Raw genomic sequence first — 19134 nt, 5'->3', positions numbered from 1 at the left:
GAGTACTATACTCGCTCCCATACCTACATCTCAACCGGACGGAAACAGAAAAAGTGGATGCCCTCATACGTCAGGCGTATAAGACTGCACTTAACCTCCCCAGGCACACGCCAAACGAGCGCCTCCTTCGCATGGGGGTACATAACACATTTGATGAGCTCACGGAAGCCCATCGCACAGCCCAAATTGAGAGGCTGTCCTCTACCACCACAGGTCGGCACATCCTGGACAAACTAGGACTAATCCCGACTTCCCAGGCCCATCAGACATGTCCTCTACCATCGGGCATACAAAACTGCATCACTGTTCTCCCCCTGCCTAAAAACATGCACCCCGTGCATCACGAGGCACGCAGGCAGACCAGGGCAAAAGCCCTCTACAAACAACACCAACACGACCACCTCACTGTGTGTGTCGACGCCGCTAGTTACCCACAGAAACCAGCCTATGCCGTAAGTGCAGTGTCCCATCAACTTGGTTACATCACAGCTGCCACAATACACGCGCGCACGTCCATAGAGGCGGAGGAGGCTGCCATAGCGCTGGCCATCTCAACCACCACTGCCGAGGTTATCCTTAGTGATTCAAAAACTGCAATCCGCAACTACTCGAAAGGCCGAGTTCATGAACCGGCACTGAAAATTCTCAATCATCAGACCCCCCTCAGACCAATTAAGCTCATCTGGGTGCCCGCGCACGCAGGCCATCCAGGCAATGAGATGGCCCATTCTATCGCTCGAGTAGCCGTCAACCGAGCCACGCCGTCCGATGACCTGGATAACGCCAGAGACCGATTGGTCGAATATCACGAGATCACCCTCCACTACCGCGAAATGCGGTTGAGATACCCTCCCCCAGATAAATCCTTAACAAAATTCCAACAAAGTACCTGGCGCCAGCTTCAGGCACAAACTTTTCTTTCTCCAGCTTTTCTCGCCCTGGTTCATCCAGGCCTATATCAACAGGAATGTACGCTCTGCGGCGCACCTAGAGCTAACTTCCATCACATTATGTTCCTATGCCCTGAGCTCCAGCCACCCTCTGAGTGGCAACTCACCGACGTCGAGGGATGGGAGACCGCGGTGTCTAGCTCCAACCCAGCCGACCAAATACGGCTGGTGGACTGGGCTCTGAGGGTCGCCGAGGGCCACAAACTCCCGGACACCCTACGCGCTCCTGAGCCCCCTCACAAGTAATGTTGCAAAAAGGCTCAAGCAATAAATGTTTACCACCACCACCACACCAGTCGCGTTGGTCACTGCGTCGCCTGCCCTTCTCGGGTGAGCGACGCTGACCGTTGCGGTGGGGCGGACTTCCCTTTCTTGGTCCGGGTCGACCGGACCACCATCCACTGCGGCTCCAGGCGCTGAACACTGTCAGCCGGCGTCTCCTCTTCTGGAGCATCGCTTCGGTGCCTCTTGGAAGGCACGGCTGGCTCCTCAGTGGCCAACTCATCCGGCGTCTCATATGGCGTCTCTGGCTCCGCGTCCATCTCCACGTTAAACGCGTCACACCCGGGCTCCGTTTCTGCGGGCGCAGGCGGTGTCTTCTCTTCTTCATTCCTTCTTCTTTCTTTCTGCTTTCTTCCTGCTGTGGCGTCCTGTGTCGACGCGGATGGCGTTGCCACCTTATTTGCGACACTTGCCACCTGTTGAACCGGCGTTTCCGAGGACGCTGTCAGTTTCTCCGTTACCTCTTCTTCCATCAATTCCAGACCTTCGTCGTCGGGTTGCGTGCTGCCAGTAACTCTTGCATACGTACGTACGCAATCATGTGCTTCATGGCCGAATTCCCGGCACTCAGAACACCTTGGCACTCTGCAGTCTCTTCTAATGTGTCCTTTGCGTCGACACCGCAGGCAAATCGGAGCTCTCCCGGGAACGACAACCAGCACAGAGCCACCAAAGATCTTGAACAAATGGGGCAGAGAGTCCGGTGTTAAGTTCTCTCGGAGCGTCATCCGCACAATACGCGTGGTAGACTCAGCTTGCTCGAAGCCCCTCACCTTCCAATCTTCTTGTCTTACTTCTTTCACTTCGCCATAGTGGTCGAAAGCCTTCTTCAATGCTTCCCCGGTAACGTGGAATGGAACCCAGTGTACTTTGAGTGTGATGTCTTGTTGCACTGGGTCAATGACGGCGCAAAAGCGCCCTTTTACCTCCAGGCCTCCCGCTCTAACCAGCACTTCCTTCACCTCTGGAGTTCGTAGCTTGATGAGCCACACATGCGTCATTTGGAAGGGCCCAATACCGGTCACGTCTTTCAATACACCGAGTTCTTGCAGCGGGTCACGGAAGTCTTCGAGGCGGTATGGTCTCCCGGCAACGTCACAATGTAAGAACAGACACTCCTTCATAGTTTCGCCTGATGGCAAAGTTGGTAGTAGATACCGATAGCCCGGTGGGGCGACAGAAGACCTGTTACCACGGCCAGACGCGGCCGCTGAAACCGCTCTTGCAGAGCTCGACATCTTGCGTCCGAACGCGTCCGTGTCCAGAGGCAGAGTGACTGCACCACCACTGACATGCTTTTCGAGGGTACGTTTTAGCCATGTGAACAGTACGACGTGCTGATGCGCTGCTGTTTACATTTGCATTTTGAGAGCCAAGATCCGCTATCACTCCACCGCGTCAAGTGCCGCATCTCTAGAAGAGCAAGAGTGTTCGTACCATCGACAGGTACATCGTGCAGTGCTAGAACATCGATTTCGATGTACGATATCCATATTAAATAAGAAATTCAGAAATAGACAACGCGTTGACTTTTAGGGTTATTACTGCTAGTTTCGACAGTCGTCTCTCATTCTTTACACTTTTGAGCGCGCATATAATTCGTGTGTTCAATGCAAAATAGCTACATAAACATTCGTGGATGAGAGTTCTTTCTGACAGCATACTGGCTTCTCACGGCAGCGCTGTACCAGATTAATGAGATCCGAGCGAGACAGCTTTTCACGCAACTTTGTGGAACAACCGAAATCTTCTTTTCCGCTTCGCACAAGCTTGTGAAATATTCCTGGGAAATTAACTAATGTGTCAGTGTAACAGCACATGTAAGTCCACAGGCCTGTGTGCCACATCTTACAAAAAAAAATGGATACGCAGCCATTCCCGCAGATGGTATGATTTTGATCAGCGGCCGATTTTGAGGAGGCCGGTAGGGCGTTGCTCGTGCCGCGTCGTCACGGCACAATTATAACTATTCGCCACGTCGACTTTATTACCGGTGTCGGTGCCATCAGCATTGCCGGCTTCAGAGAAGCGCGATTGAATACCGCGCAAGAGAAAAGTACAGTGTACACCACCGATGCGAAAACATACAATTTTAAAGGACCGCGACGGAAAGCGCTTCTGTTGCAACTTCGGAACTCTTGGCCGTCGCGACCGAATGTTTCTGCTGCGACGTCAGAATTGGTGTCGTAACGTCGGAGTCGCTGTCAGGATATAAAGCTGTTGTTCCGACTTCAGAACTCTTGTTGTCGCGACAGAATGCTTCTGTTGCGAAATCAGAATTTCTGTCCTAATGTCAGAAATGTCTCCCAATTAAGAAATGTCAACGACTTCTGTCGTACAACATAATTTCTGTAGTTGCGACAGGAATTCCTTTTGTCTTTTTCAACCGGGCACTACAGAAGCTTGTCGCATCACACAATTTCAGTGCACTTCTGTTGTCATCATTGGGTACATGTTGCGGCGATAGGTTTCCGTTGTGGAACAGTTCTCTGTAGTACAACAGAAGTTTGTCCATTACTTCAGGAACACTTCTGTTATGACAACTGGGGGCCTGTTGCAATGATAGGCTTCTGTCGTACAACAACATTTTTCTGTAGTACAACAGAAGTTGGTCGAATGACTTCAGGAACACTTCTGTTGTGACAATTGGGGGCCTGTTGCCACAACAGGTTTCTGTAGTATTTCAACAGCTCTCTGTAGCACTACAGAAGTTTTTCGGGTTACTTCAGGAACATTTCTGTTGGGACAACAGGGTGCCTGTAGTGATGACAATTTTTTCTGTAGTACTACAAAAATTTGTTGTAGAGCTTCAGCTTTCTGTTGTAACAACAGACATACGACAGACTGTACTTCTGTAGTAGCAACAACAAATGTCTGTTGTACATCAGAAAAGTCTGTCGCTCCATCAGGAATCTGTAGTTACTACAGAAAAATCCTGTTGTACAACAGAAATTTCTGTAGTACTACAAAAATCTGTTGTAGAGCTTCAGCTTTCTGTTGTAACAACAGACATACGACAGACTGTACTTCTGTAGTAGCAACAACAAATGTCTGTTGTACATCAGAAAAGTCTGTCGCTCCATCAGGAATCTGTAGTTACTACAGAAAAATCCTGTTGTACAACAGAAATTTCTGTAGTACTGAACACAACCTCTGTTGTCATTTTCAACTGGGTTATGTCACGCTACCATGTTCAAACTAGTGTATGAGCGCATTAAATAACATTTATCCTCACACCTGCGTGTCACTTTTGTAAATGAGAGATGCCTGTGTGCTATGCGCATGCCTTGCAGATAATGAACCAAACCATTATTGCGCGGGGTTGGTTGACTCACTTTCATTTGACTCGCCCTCGCACATTAGAAATGCGAAGACATACAATGCAATACACAAATGCGAAGATAAAGCTTCATAAAGGGCAAAAAAAATGTGTCTCTGGAAACAAAGTTCACTGCACCTATACACAAAACCTCGCAACAGGATATAAAAGTATACGTATGAGTCTGTAATAAATCTGCGTATCTAAGAAAAAGTCACTGCATATAATACATCGAACACGGCAAATAATCACATTGTGCAATCACAGATTCACAGAATCCTAAGGGCCGCCCCCCTCCCCCCCCCCCCTCCGCACCCCCTGATGTATCCAGCGTGACGGAAGATGGCGCGCTTCATCCCCGCTTTTCTCCCTTGTGTACACAAGAGTGAGCCACCATCGTCGGCTCACCCATGCCATCGACCCCCCCCCCCCCTCCTTACGCTTTCACTCGCACATACAGCATGCGGCGAGCGGTCACGATGTTATCGGCCTTGGACTTTATACAGAATATGAGGGCGACGGCAGGACCGCACCTCGAGTGTCCATATAATCGCTATTGAAAAAATACAATAAGAGTATCATATCCGGCAACTGAAGCGTCCCGTGGCCCATTACTTTCCGCAGAAGAAGTAACAAAATCGAACTTTCACCATGCGACACTTCACTGCGCCGCAACAATGTCTTTATTTTTTTGTAGAGTGGGGGCACCGAAATGAACAAAAAAAAACGCAAAGGAAAGCATGTTGGTCCCAATAGAGAACCTACTTTGGCCACCTAATGTGGCTACCGAAGGAATATCGAAGAAAACGTTAGATGCTTGGTCCACAGAGGACCATACGCACATTGCTCGGTATCCTAAACCGCGAGACAAGACTTTCCGCAGGGGTTGAGCTCAAGTGAGCACGTTGCAATCCGTCGAGTCCCCACAGTGACGGCGGCGAGCGACAATTGTTTCCTTTTCTCGTCTGCTATCCAGAAAGCGCCCGAAACTCTGCGAGGCGAAAATCCACTCGGCCAGAGAAAAACGAATGCGCACCGAAGTGCGCCGCGCGGCGGTCGGAGCAACACGAGAAAAACGCATGCGCTCCGTCTGGATCTGGTAGCTGCAGGTAGCTAGAACAAGAAAATTGAAGAGGCTCGATGTGTCCTCGCAAATAAAAGTCCAAGTAGAAAAATAAATAACAAGGTAGCTACGTTTGCTGTTTTTAGTGTCTTGACAATGATGCTTTAGCGCAGGTGAAAAAAGAATTGATATTTTTTTCTCTAACATGACGGCACAAATGAACAACCAAAGCGCTTCGACTCATCGGACGTCGCCGCGTGCTTTGTCAACTTGTCTGATAGTGTTTTGATTTGGCTTGTCTCCTTGTATTTTCCAATGTACGGCTTTAAAAACGTCAATGCCCCTTCAGTGCCAAATATTTATAAGAATATTGAGCCCACAAAGTTCCTGAATCGAAAATCTAAAGCATGACTTTAGAAATGTCAGTGCACCTTTTGCATCAAAAGTTTATGAGAACTTTATTCCGATTAAGTTACGGAATTGAAATCCATGCGCTCCGTAGATTCCGCGGCCTCCGCGAGTAGCCGCGACGAGCCCGCTCGCCATCAAAATGCCCTTGAAACTTTGTGCTCGGACGGGGCTCCTTGCGTTATGCGTTATGTGACTCCAGGTATATGGGCGTTGCCGCGAAATCCAGCCCGAGTTCGCAATGTAAGCGCTGAGATGTCTTTCCGAGCGTGAAAAATATATTTTAGACAAAATCCAGAATGATTTCCGGCGCCGGGAGTTGTTCAGGTCGGCAGTGCATGGACAGCACGAAAAAATGTCGGGGAGGGGGGGGGGGGGGGCTGAAGCCGTTTTTCGATTCTTTGATGCGTTCTTCGATTCAAGCGTTGCGTACTGCTTCAGGAAGCACGATACACACAGCGGGATTCATATATACCCAATAAATAATTTAATAATAGCATTATTATACCGAGCGATTTCGGTTTCGGTTTCTGGGCTCCGGGTGATGTTATAGGCGTCGTGGGAGGGGAAACGCAACACGGCTTGGTCACATGGGTCACAAAAATAGTTACGTAAAACTATGCTGCGTCGTCTCCTCGCGCATTCGCGTGCTCTGCCAGCAGAGGTAAACAACTGGCGACTCGAAGTGCATGTCGCGATTATTATAATTATTGCGAAGTGCGACAACAACTGTAAGAAAATATTGCGGCTTGTGAGAGTCGGTGATTCATTCCGAAGCGCCGTCAGCTTTAGCTTTGAAGTGAACCGGAAAAGGCCTAGCGACGATATCGGCGGCGCCGAACTATCAGTGGCGGTGAGGCTGCCGTTGGTGACAGAGTGACCACTCCTCGGTCGCTGACTGGCTGCTTCGCCGTACGGCTGCCGCACAAGTGGGTCCCGCCCCATCCTCTCTACGGCAAGGTAATGTCGCCGTTCGCGACATTACGAGCGCATATCAAGAGTTCAGCCCTTCCTGCGCAACTGACTACAGCTTAAAAAGACGTGCCCGACCTTCATCGGCCACAATTCAGAGCGATCCAGGCAGCTGCAAGCAACAGCTCGAAACTAAGCATTTTCTGCTGCTTTCTGCAGGATCCGGCGCCCTACCTGACTACAGCACCGCGCTTGCCATCGATAGCCGCACAGACGACTGGTCCCTTCAACAACCTGCGCACTTCGCCACACGTGTACAACTTGATACGGAAGCTCCAGTGACTTGGTGTGGCAGTGGCATCTCATGCGCATATCAAGAGTTCAGCCCTTCCTGCGCAACTGACTACAGCTTAAAAAGACGTGCCCGACCTTCATCGGCCACAATTCAGAGCGATCCAGGCAGCTGCAAGCAACAGCTCGAAACTAAGCCTTTTCTGCTGCTTTCTGCAGGTACGTTCTACAGCTGTTTTTTCTGCTTGATATTATTCTTAGGCTCCTGGATCGCTCTGTTTCTACTGTTTATTGTTAAATATGGGTGATAATCCTTTAAAAAACCTTGGACAGACACTTGCTGACAAACCACCGTCGACTGTTAAAGAACTGGCAAAGGCTCTAGTTGATGTTACTTTGCGCCTTGAACAGATCACTACAATAATCAGAGCAGACATCAAAGGTATAGCTGATGATAACAAGAAATCATCTACCGATATGGAAGGACTCAAAGATTCTATGACCCACATGAACTCCATATTTGAGCAACTCAGAGCAGATGTGAAAGGCGTGTGCAGCGAACTCACTGAGGTAAAGGAGAAGCAGTCCGACCACAGTCGAGATATAAAGGAATTAAACACTCAAGTAAAGACCATGACGAAGGAAATGATAGAGCTAAAGCAGTATAGCCGTCGGAACAACTTAGAAATCAAAAACGTCCCTGCATCTTCTGAAGAATCTTTACCCGATATGATGCTGAAGATAGCCACATGCCTGAAGGAGGAGCTTCGACTGGAAGACATTGATGTGGTTCATCGGGTTCCGTCAAAAGACAAAGGACGACCAAACATTGTCGTTAAGTTTGTTTCCAGGAACGTTCGTGACCGTCTGCTGCAGAGTGCTAAACGTAACAGGTTAACGACATCGTCACTTGGTCTTGAAAAGAACGAACCTGTGTACATCAATGAGCATCTTTGTCCAGAGTACAAGATCTTGCTCGGCAAAGCCATACAAACGAAGCGGGATAAAAACTGGAAGTTCGCTTGGGTGTCACAATCTAAGATCCTAATGAGGAAGCTTGAAAATTCCACTGTACTGCACATAAGAACTGAAGAAGACCTAGCCAACGTTATCTAATGTTCATATCTCTAACTAGCTACTCCTTTTCGTCCTTATGGCATATTCAATCACTGAAGTTAACACCGAATTTCATGCAAAACCATGCATGTCTATACTTCACTGCAACATCAGAAGCCTGAATAGAAACAAAGATTTATTGTGCGCATTTTTAGCGCAGCATCAGTTTTCCTACGACATCATTGCGCTCTCGGAAACATGGCTAAGAAACAGCGAACACATTCCGATTTCCGGTTATCATTTTCTATCTAACCCAAGACAGACTTCATCACGTGGCGGAGGTGTTGCCTTATATGTTAGACAAGAACTAAACCACATCGAAATGCCTCAATTGCTTATAAGCAATGATAACATCGAATCACTTTTTATCGCAATACCTACAGGCATGGTCATAGGCGTAGTCTATCGACCACCCAGTTCAATTTTACAACAGTTTTACAGTGCTCTGGAAACCATTCTTTCCGGTTTGACCGATAGAAACTTTAACTCTGTAGTTGTAACCGGGGACTTCAACATAGACACTTACGGAGACCTAAATGCCGATTATTCTTTGTTATTACAATCATACAATTACAAGAACACAATCTCTGAACCCACAAGAATTACAGCAACCTCAGCCACAATCATCGACCATATTCTATGCAATCACAATAATATCCTCGCAGGTGTATACAATACGAGTATAACAGATCACTCTCCTGTCTTTGCATTAATACCTAGTGATAGAAGCATTACTAGAAATAAACTAAATCCACGCACAGGTCGAATAAATTACTCGCTGCTTCGTGAAAAAATTAAGAAGATAAATTTCTCTGACGTACTCACTGCAGACAACAATACCGAATGTGACAAGCTACTGAAAACCCTCTCCCGTGTCATCTCTGAATGCACAACAACCAATCATCACAGGTACGAGCAGCCGTTGTGTCCATGGATGACTAAGACTATATTAAGCGCCATTAAGGAAAGAGACACTTGGTATCAGAAGTGGAAACAGCAAAGACATAATATGTACTATTTACAGCAGTTTCGTAGATCCCGCAATTTTGTCGTTGCAATCATTCGTATAAGGAAAAAAGAGTTTAACGCGCAACTAATCCGTAAGGCTCAGGGTAATTCTAGAAAGATGTGGGACATTATTAACAACGTAATTAGTGCACCTGTGAAAAGGCACATTGCTCCTGACCGGATTGACACCGAAAAAGTTGATGAGTTCAACACATACTTCACCAACGTTGGGCCAGTTCTAGCTGACAGTATAACTCATCAGACATGTGATGTTAATTACCCGTTATTGTGCTGTACATTTTGCCTTAAACCAATAGAAGATACTCTAGTACAAAAAATATTAACCGATATGAATGCTAACAAGGCGGCTGGTCACGATGGCATTACTGTCAAAGTTTTAAAAGATAACGTTGACCTCCTCTGCCCTGTTCTTACAATCATATTCAATCTTAATATCGCACGCGGTACATACCCTGAAGCTCTAAAGATTGCTAAAGTATCTCCTATATATAAATGTGGTGATAATAATGACCCTGGAAGTTATCGACCAATCTCGGTTTTGAGTATTATTAATACCGTGTTTGAAAAGGTTATTTCTATTCAATTGAAAGAGTACCTGAGCACAAACAACATTTTAAATGAATCTCAGCATGGCTTCAGAACCGGTCGCTCTACGTCCTCAGCAGTGCTAGAGTTGTCGCAGCATATAAACGAAGCACTCCATAATAATGAATTAGCCCTAGTAATATTTCTAGACCTCAAGAAAGCTTTCGATACAGTTATTCATTCCATACTACTAAAGAAACTTGAATACTACGGTTTCAGTGCCAGTACTTTAAATTTATTTGCTAGTTACTTAACCAACCGACAGCAGTTTGTTAAAATTACTAATTTTACGTCTTCGTGTTCTTTTGTTAAAACTGGTGTGCCACAGGGTTCTGTCCTAGGACCAATTTTATTTTCCTTGTATGTCAACGATTTTCCTTCAATTCTCACATCTGCCAAAGCTGTCATGTACGCGGACGATACTGCACTAGTGTTTACAGGCAAAACACTTCACGAAGTCATACAGATTGCTAATAAAGAACTAATCTGTGTTTCATCGTGGTTTGGAGCAAACAAACTTACACTTAACAAAGCTAAAACTCACTACATGATTTTTCATTCTAGACATAGTCATGTTAACAGTGCACCCCTGCAAATATATCTTGATAATAGCATTCTGGAACAGGTGAACACAATTAAATATCTGGGCGTGACACTAGACAGTAGTTTAAACTGGAAACCACACATTGATAATGTATGTTCGAAGCTAGCGTCAGCGTGTTATGGGCTCTTAAAGGCGAGGGCATGCTTCGATATTTCGGTACTGAAAATAATCTACTTTTCTCTCTTTCATTGTCATATGACATACTGTTGCGAATCATGGTCGTCCACATTTAAAACATATTTGGATCCAATTTTGCGCTTACAAAAGAGAGCGGTGCGGATAATGACGTTTTCTTGTCCATTCGAATCCAGCAGTCATTTATTTTGCAGGTTGAAAATACTTCCCTTTACCCTATCCTCCGAAATGAAAGTTGCTATTTTAGTGAATAACATAATATGTCTCAATCACTCATTGTCGTTTAGTATATTTGCGATTCCTACACGAAATACTAGACACGCCACTAACATAAATTTCAATTTACCAGTTACCCGAAACACATACGGTCAAAGACTAATTCAGTATCATGGTACAAAGATATGGAACGCCTTACCAATAGAAGTGAAGAGTGCCAGTAACTTTATATTTTCTATAAAAAGATTATATTTCTCAAAAATTAGTTAAGAATGTTGCTTTGCGGTGATATTTTTTCTGTAACACTATTCTATTGTTGCACTGATGTATGTTTTCTTTTTTCCCTCTTGTTTCTCATCCTGTACAATTATGTATAATCAATATACATTTGTTCACCACTGTCCTGATCGCCGCAGCACAAACGCATGTATACCACATGGGCCCACACTAGCCTTGGCTATGGGCCCAACAGTTGTTTGCCTATGTTGATGTACAAATTCATGATGAATAAATAATGTCTAATGTCTAAAACTGCCGTCGCACGGCGGCCCGCGAACAGCAAGCGGCGTGCGGTGAGTTGCGTGCGGGTAACGTGGACGAGTCCTTACACGTTGCGTTGAGAAACGCCAACCGAACGAGAGACCACTCCCAGCTGCCGAACTATGCGACTCGCAGATGCTACGTCAACTGCTCTCCGCTACAGCGCTGTGCATGTCTCGGTTACCCAGGGGCCAGGGTTAGCCCGGTTAGTGTTCTAGAAGCCTCTAGCATAGAGAAAGGATTTTTAGAATGACAGAAACTTGAGCTAGTTGGTAAGGATTCAAAATGCAAAGAAGGGGTAAGGCGTTCAGACACGGACACAAGAGTAGAGAAGTGGACAACACGAACGCCGCATATCCTAGTCCCTTTCGGAGCCGGCCGGCTAGTGTTACAATGAACGTGTAAAAGGCCCGTCCACGTTACCTGCACGGCAACTCGCCGCACGCCGTTTGCCGTTCGAGGGCCGCCGTGCGGCGTTCGTGTTGTCCACTTCTCTCCTCGTGTGTCCGTGCCTGCACGCCTTACTTCTTCCTTGCATTAAGAAAGGATTTTTGTATGTTTGTAGCTCGGCCAAAGTGGAGGCTATCCTCGGTCGCTCGGTTCAGCAGGCACCGTAATGGGCATTTCATCGCTGCTCATCATATGTCACGCTTTTGTCCTCGTGTGCTATGACGTCAATATTTTCGTTCCTCCGCTGTGACGCCACAACAGCCGCGCTAGCGATGGGTCTCGGCCTCGAGAAGGGGCTTTTAATGACTTTTTGAAGCTGAATTAAAATTATTTTGAAATGTTTGCAGCGTCCAATACCTCGTTGGGGGTGTCCTCGCATACAGAAGCAGCCTATAGCCGGCTCTATATAGCCTGAAAATTTGGGGTCTCAATCCTTTTAAGGAGCAGTAGGATCGTGTCTGGCAACAGAAGGCGTAAGCCGGGAAACGTGCACGATATCAGTGGCGGACGCGGCAGATGATTGACTGTCCATTGGAGCGATCTCGTACGTGACTTGAGTGATCTGGCGTAGGACCGGTAAGGCCTGGAGTAGCGGGAAAGAAGCTTGGACGACAAGCCAACGTGGCGGCAATGCGTCCAGAGAAAGACCAAAGAGCCCAAAGAGTAATTAACGACGCTACGATGGCGATCTATGCGGGCCTTCTGGGACAGCTGGGAGGCATGAAGACGATCCCTTGCAATCTGGCGAGCCGTTGCAGCCCGAGAAGCTGCTTCGCGGGCGTTGTCTGTAACAGGATGCACAGGTGATGGTAAAATGGTCTCGAATGGCAACGTGGAATGGCGGCCTAACAAGAGATAAAAGGGCGAAAAGCCAGCGGTGTCATGGAGTGACGAGTTGTATGCGAATGTCACATAAGGTAAGGTGCTGTCCCAGTCACGGTGGTCTGAGGAAGCGTACATGGAGACATAGTGGTCAGCATGTGGTTGAGGCGTTCGGTAAGTAGTGCTTTGCGCATGGTAGGCAGTGGTTAGCTTGTGACGTATGGAACACGAATGAAGAATGTCGTCCACGACCTGGCACAGAAGTGAGCGACTACGGTCGGTCAGCAGCTGTGCAGGAGCGCCATGGTGAAGAATAACGTCGTAAAGTAGAAATTGCGCAACGTCGGTTGCACAGCTTGCCGGAAATGCCCACGTGATAGCATATCGTGTCGCGTAGTCCATACCTATGGCAATCCACTTATTGCCAGTCAGAGATGTTGGGAACGGCCCGGTGAGATCAAGTCTGACGCGGTAGAACGGGACACCGGGAGTGTCTATTGGTTGAAGAGGACCGGCCGGTGACAAAAATGGATGCTTGTGGCGCTGGCAGGACTCACAAGCGGCAACGTAACGGCGCACATAGCTGTGGAGGCCGGGCCAAAAGAATCGACGCCGAACGCGATCGTACGTGCGTGTTGTTCCGAGATGTCCAGCGGTTGGGGCGCCATAAAGCTGTTCGAGAACAGTGGATCGGAGTGTTTCGGAAACAACCAGTACAAGCTATGGGCCATCCGAGATGGTATTGCGTCTGTATAAGATGCCGTCGTGAAGCACGAATAATTGTAGGGACGGGGCAGAGTGATGAGAGCGTAGACGGTGTATAACTGACCGCAAATTTGCATCGCGGAGCTGTTCGCTGCGTGTGTTGGTTAAATCGGATATCGCGAAGACACATGCTTGTGAATCGTGCGCTGACAAGCGGGAAGAACCGCGAGATGACGGGATAGGCAGTCCGCATCCAGGTGCAGTCTGCTAGACTTGTAAGTGACGTGAAAGTTGTATTCTTGCAGTTTCAGCGCCCAGCGACCAATTCGTCCAGTGGAGTGTTTGAGGGAAGACAACCAGCAAAGCGCATGGTGGTCTGGGATGACCCAAGACGTGCGGCCGAACAAGCCTGGCCGCAACTTGCCGACAGTCCAAACTAGTGCGAGGCACTCGGGCTCAGTGATAGAAAATTTGCACTCTGAAGAGGAAAGAAGGCGACTTGCACAGCCGATGACGTGGTCTCGTCCTTGTTGCTGCTGGACGAGAACAGCGCCGATGTGATGTCCACTGGCGTCGGTACGGAGTTCAGTGGGGGCTGAAGGGTCTAAATGGGCCAAGATGGGTGGTGACGTAAGGAAACGACACTTTGTGAACGCATGTGTTTGCGCTGGAACAATTTCCAAATCAAGTATGCACCAACTCGCCCAGAAAGAAGTTTTAATGACGTAAGGAAAGTCGTGAGCGTGTGAAACGCAGTGGCCTGTTCACAACTACAAGAAAAAGACGTCCTTCTTCAAAAGTTGCGTGAGTCGACGGGCAACGTCTGCGAGGTTCTTGACAAAACGTCGAAAATAGGAGCACGAGCTGACAAAGCTCTGTACATATTTAGTGGAACGTGACATAGGGAAGTCTGACAACGCGAATTTTTTCTACGTCAGGTTGCATGCCTTCAGCACTCACAAGGCAATCAAACACAGTGATTTTGCGGCGGCCAAAACGGCATTTGGCAGAGTTGAGCTGAAGGCCTGCTTGCTGGGAACTGCCGACAAGCGGCTAAGGTGGCTTTCAAATCAGTGAGAAGACGATGACACCGTCAAGGTAACAGGGGCATGTTGACCATTTGTATCCACGCAGCAGGGAGTCCATCATCCTTTCAGATGTGCCTGGGGCATTACATAGTCCAAAGGGCATTAACTTAAACTGGTAAAGCCCATCAGGCGTAACAAATGCGGTCTTTTCACGGTCTTGATCATCGACTGATATCTGCCAGTATCCTGGCGTCAAGTCGATAGAGGAGAAGTAGGCAGAGCCGTGTAGACAGTCGAGGGCGTCATCGATCCACGGCAGAGGGTAGGCGTCCATGCGCGTTACTTTGTTCAAGTGGTGGTAGTCTACGCAGAAGCGCCAGCTCCCATCTTTCTTCTTGACTAGGATGACTGGTGATGCTCATGGAGTGCATGCAGATTCAATGACGTCCTTGGTGAGCATCTTGTAGACTTCACGCTCTATTACTTCTCGGTTGGCATAGGGCACGCGATAAGGACGTCGTCTGATTGTGCTCGCGTCCCCAGAATTGATCTTATGAGTGACCACAGATGTATGTGCCAAAGGACGTCTGTTAAAATCAAAGCTGTTGCGGTAGGACTTCAATATGCGCCGCATATCGGCTGTGTGAAAAGGAAGGAGGCCAGGCGCTATTATCTTGTCAATTTCCCCGTCGACGAGGTTGTGCGAGGGAGGGGAAGGGGTAGAGGACAAAGAGGCGTTGGTGACGAATGCAGAAACGGCACACTCATCGATAGAAGCGATGTAGATTAGAGTCATGCCACCTGGAATAAGTTGCGTACACCCGCTAAAGTTCAATATGGGCCGTTCGATTATCCGTAACTTTAATAAGGGTGTGAGGAAGAGTGACGTTTTTGGTGAATAAGACGTCAACGATCGTGGTTAAGATGTAATCGCCATAGGGAATGGGAGGAAAAGACCACAAGTTCACATATATAATGGCATGAGGAGGTAGACGAACGTAATCTGCTGCATCAACGACACGCCTGCCAGATCCTCTGACCACACTGCAGACCAGGAGGCACCTGATAGACGTTAAACTGGATGACACAAATGTTGTTGCTGTAGTGGATACTGCGGCTCAGATTTTAGTGATGAATTCGGAGCTTCGTCCCCGCCTTAAGAAGGTCGTAACACCACCCACAGTGCCGTTCATTCGCATCGCTGATGGCGAAACGTTTCCCACTGCTATTGATGTGCTCCGCACGAATAAGCGTTGCTGACCGATCCACAAGCGTACTACTTGCCGTGCTGGAGAGATGCTCCCATAAACTCATGCTCGGTGAGGATATTCTGTCTGCTCATTCTGCCCTTATTGATTCTGGAACCGGCTTGCTTCAGCTAGACCTAACGTGCTACCATGACGCTCCTACTGCACGACAACCCCGCTTGTGCTCACTGGACTATTTATTTTATTTCATTTGCCTTTATTTCGATAAACACCCAATTTATGGAGTATTTAAGGAAAAAGTTGCTCGCAGCAACTTCACGGGCCTTGAACCCGGTCTGAGGGCAGCAGGAACAGCCACAGGCACGGCTTCAGGCCCAACAATCAGTGTCTGTGGCTGCTCCTGCAGCCCTCATACTGGGTTTAAGGCCCGTCAAGTTGCTGCGTGTATTTGTATCTGAACCACGTGCATTTAGCCTGTCCGTAATCGAATTGCTCCGTCAGCACTTAGAGAAGACGCAACATGTCGCCAGCCTCTGATCATTTCTATCTTACTTTCATAATTTGCTGGTGTGGGATCCATACCACGAAAGCATGTTCCGAAATTGAACGATCAAATGTTTTATAAGTGATCAGGCTAACATCCGCAGTAGCCCACTGCCATTTCTTTCGTTGGTAAGAACAAGTTTCGTTTAGCCTTTGGGAAAATGACTTAAACACGTGAATACCACTGCACTGTACGTTCTTTGGCGACGCCAAAATGCTTAAAACGGCGTACATCAATTCGAGCACTTTCCCCAATGTTATATGTGAATAAAAGCTTATAGTTACCCCTTCCTATATGCAGACGTGACGTCTTATCCTAATTGACTTTCATGTCCCATTGTTTACGCCGTGAACAGAACCCATGAAGGCCCTCATTTAGCTGAATTCGAGCTCGCGTATATGTTGGTGGCGAACAAACTAAACAATCGTCAGCAAAAATTTTACTTTATTATGTGCATATCAAGCAACATTTAGGGATTCCGTTCCTCTTGTGTCACAGTCGGACACAGCCATTCTGGTGGATTGGCCATGAATGGGCACATTCCAAGTGGAACGTACTGACTCAATAAATCAAAGAAAGTAATGTTAATCAGCAAATAAATAATGATTAGCGAAGCACTTCATTAGGTGGATATCAAATAACATTCAGGCATTCCGTACCCCTTGTGTCACAGTGAGACAGAGCCATTGTGGAGGACTGGCCAAGAACGGGCACACTCCTAGGGGCACGCGCTGTATGGCTAAATAAACGAAAATAATGTAAATCAACCAATTCGGGAAATATGAGTAACTATCCCGTTAGCAGATAGGTGTACTTCAAACCAGGAAGCACGACACACTGCGATGTGTCGTGCAGTGCAGCAATCGCGCGTGGTCATCCGCGTCACGCACCAATCGGAGCCTCGCTGACGCTGGACCAGTCGGCCACACGAGCCTGACAGCTTGTCGCCGCCACTGTTGCCCGGCATGTCGAATCCTTAATTAATTAATTTCTTAATTTCTTAATTTCTTAATTTCTTAATCCTTAATTAATTAATTTCACTCATGAACTTCCTAGCAATCATTCCATCAGGTTCCTAGAACTGCAACTAACTTTCTTTGACGACGGGCATTTGTGCTGGATGTTTTCACCTAGGGGCAAGAAAGCTCTTTTACCATTTGGATCTGCACATTCAAAGATTGTAAAAAGAGGGATTACAATGAATTGTTTCCGCAATGCACTAGAAAGAAGCTGTCACCACGCCATTAAAAGTAGCTTTGACGCACAATCCCAACGTTTCGAAGCCGCAGGGTTCCCTCCGCCTCTTTTGAAAGCGGTGGCTGAATCGCTGCTTCAGAGGCTAAAGAAGGAACGTACGGAGCTGGTAGATGGTGGGGCTATAGAACGTAAGAAACTTGAAGTTATGCCGTATGTGCATAAAGTGAGCCACAGTATTAAGAAAGTTGCCGCCAAGCAGGGAGTAAGTGTTGTGTTTTCTGCCCCTTCTGAGCTTTCGGGTCTGTGCTCGCGCATTTCTCGAGGCAGGGCAAGGAACCAGGTTTGCACAACGCAGCATGAAAACCGTTTCACGGCATGTGCTGCAGGGGTTGTTTATAAGTTCCCTCTCACGTGCGAAAGATTTTACATAGGCCAAACCGGTCGATGTATTAATGACCGCCTGCGTGAGCACCACTCCTCCCTGGGGTCAGATAACGGTGCAAACTTGCCTCGCCATTGCAATGAGTGTGGGTGTTATCCTTTATTTAGCAATGTGACGATTCTTGGTAGGGGCAAGGGCAAAGAAGAGCGTGAAATCTTGGAAGCGTACTACATTAGTTTATTAGGTGATGACTGCGTTAGTACAACCTCGGTGCGCTTACATGAAAAAGAATTTGAATTTCTAAGTCGGTCCCGATAGAAACGTTGCTTGTCTTTTCATGCTATGTGATAAGTGATGATGCGGTTGCGCATGCTCTGCTGGCCTTGCTGGGACTACACCGATTCTAATAAACCTCAGTTGATAGACCAGTCGTTGTGATGTGAACTTCTCCTCTTGCCCTTTGTGTTTTTGACTGGTTTTTTCGTTCATGTCGAATCCTCGGCTCAAGAAAAAGTGGTCGGTGTCGCCTAGACCGATTTGGGCGAGTGACGAACCTCTTTATTTCAGTAATGCAGCGGGAAAACAGATACCTGGGACCTTATAACGTAAAGCTATTCCAATATGTTTTTATTCCAATCTCCTGGTGTCAAATTTGCGTAACCGCCGACTCAAGCACTGGGCGGTCACCCACAGGGTTGTCTGAACACACCGATCAAGCGCTCTCTTCATTCATAGCAGGTAGGTCACTTTTGTTTACTTGTAAAACAAAGAACATTGCCTACAGTGAGCGGCTTGTCTTATCCAATTGGCTGTCAAAAGGCGAGGAGCATGCTCAAGTTGAGAGGGATTCGACGGGGCCGAGCCACTGCACTGAAAGTCGATAGCCGGATGAAAAGGGGTGCGCCGGCGTCTGCGATTGGTACGCTTTCCCTTACTTAGCTTGCGGTGGCTGGTCGAAAATTGGGGCGGCATGCAACAGAACCTTAAGAATGATGCTAAAATGCATCCTCAGCAAAGAAGAGTTGGCAGAACGAGGTCGTAAACGTGCCGAAAGTGCTCGAAAACGTTACATGGCCACGCAAAAAGTTTTATTATGCGGAAATAAACCCATGCTCTCTGGCTGGTGCGAGTAGACAGCGCCTATTCGATCTGCGGTAGCCATCTTTTATTACTTTCGGAACGGGGCAGCATGCGGCTATTCAGAAGAAAATTGAGTTTTGTTCGGCATATTAATGCACCTTTAATGCGTACACGTCGCTTTGACGGGGTGAGTTGTTGCAGTTTTGTGACGTCGGGTGACAGGCAGGTGCAGTGGCTGCAGCCCGAAAACTTTGGACAAATAGCCAGG

At 47.5% G+C, this 19134-nt stretch overlaps 2 protein-coding genes across 4 annotated transcripts in view; both read right to left on the bottom strand.

Annotated features, from left to right (window-relative positions):
• The window catches only part of LOC135913255 (neprilysin-like), a 170116-nt gene that overhangs the window by 83782 nt on the left and 67200 nt on the right, over positions 1-19134 (bottom strand). The gene's annotated exons all lie outside the window — the stretch shown is intronic.
• On the bottom strand, positions 1256-2409 carry LOC139060287 (uncharacterized). The gene has a single exon (XM_070539385.1). The coding sequence runs from the start codon at positions 2354-2356 to the stop codon at positions 1256-1258; it is 1101 nt and encodes a 366-aa protein (XP_070395486.1). The 5' UTR covers positions 2357-2409.

The sequence above is a fragment of the Dermacentor albipictus genome, chromosome 5, assembly GCF_038994185.2.
Source record: "Dermacentor albipictus isolate Rhodes 1998 colony chromosome 5, USDA_Dalb.pri_finalv2, whole genome shotgun sequence".
Classification (NCBI taxonomy): Eukaryota; Metazoa; Arthropoda; class Arachnida; order Ixodida; family Ixodidae; genus Dermacentor; species Dermacentor albipictus.
Note: the sequence above shows the minus strand (reverse complement) of the source record. Positions and strands in the feature narration are given on the sequence as shown.

Coding starts and splice junctions, on each gene's coding strand:
- LOC139060287 (XM_070539385.1), bottom strand. CDS start 2,356: ATGAAGGAGTGTCTGTTCTTACATTGTGACGTTGCCGGGAGACCATAC.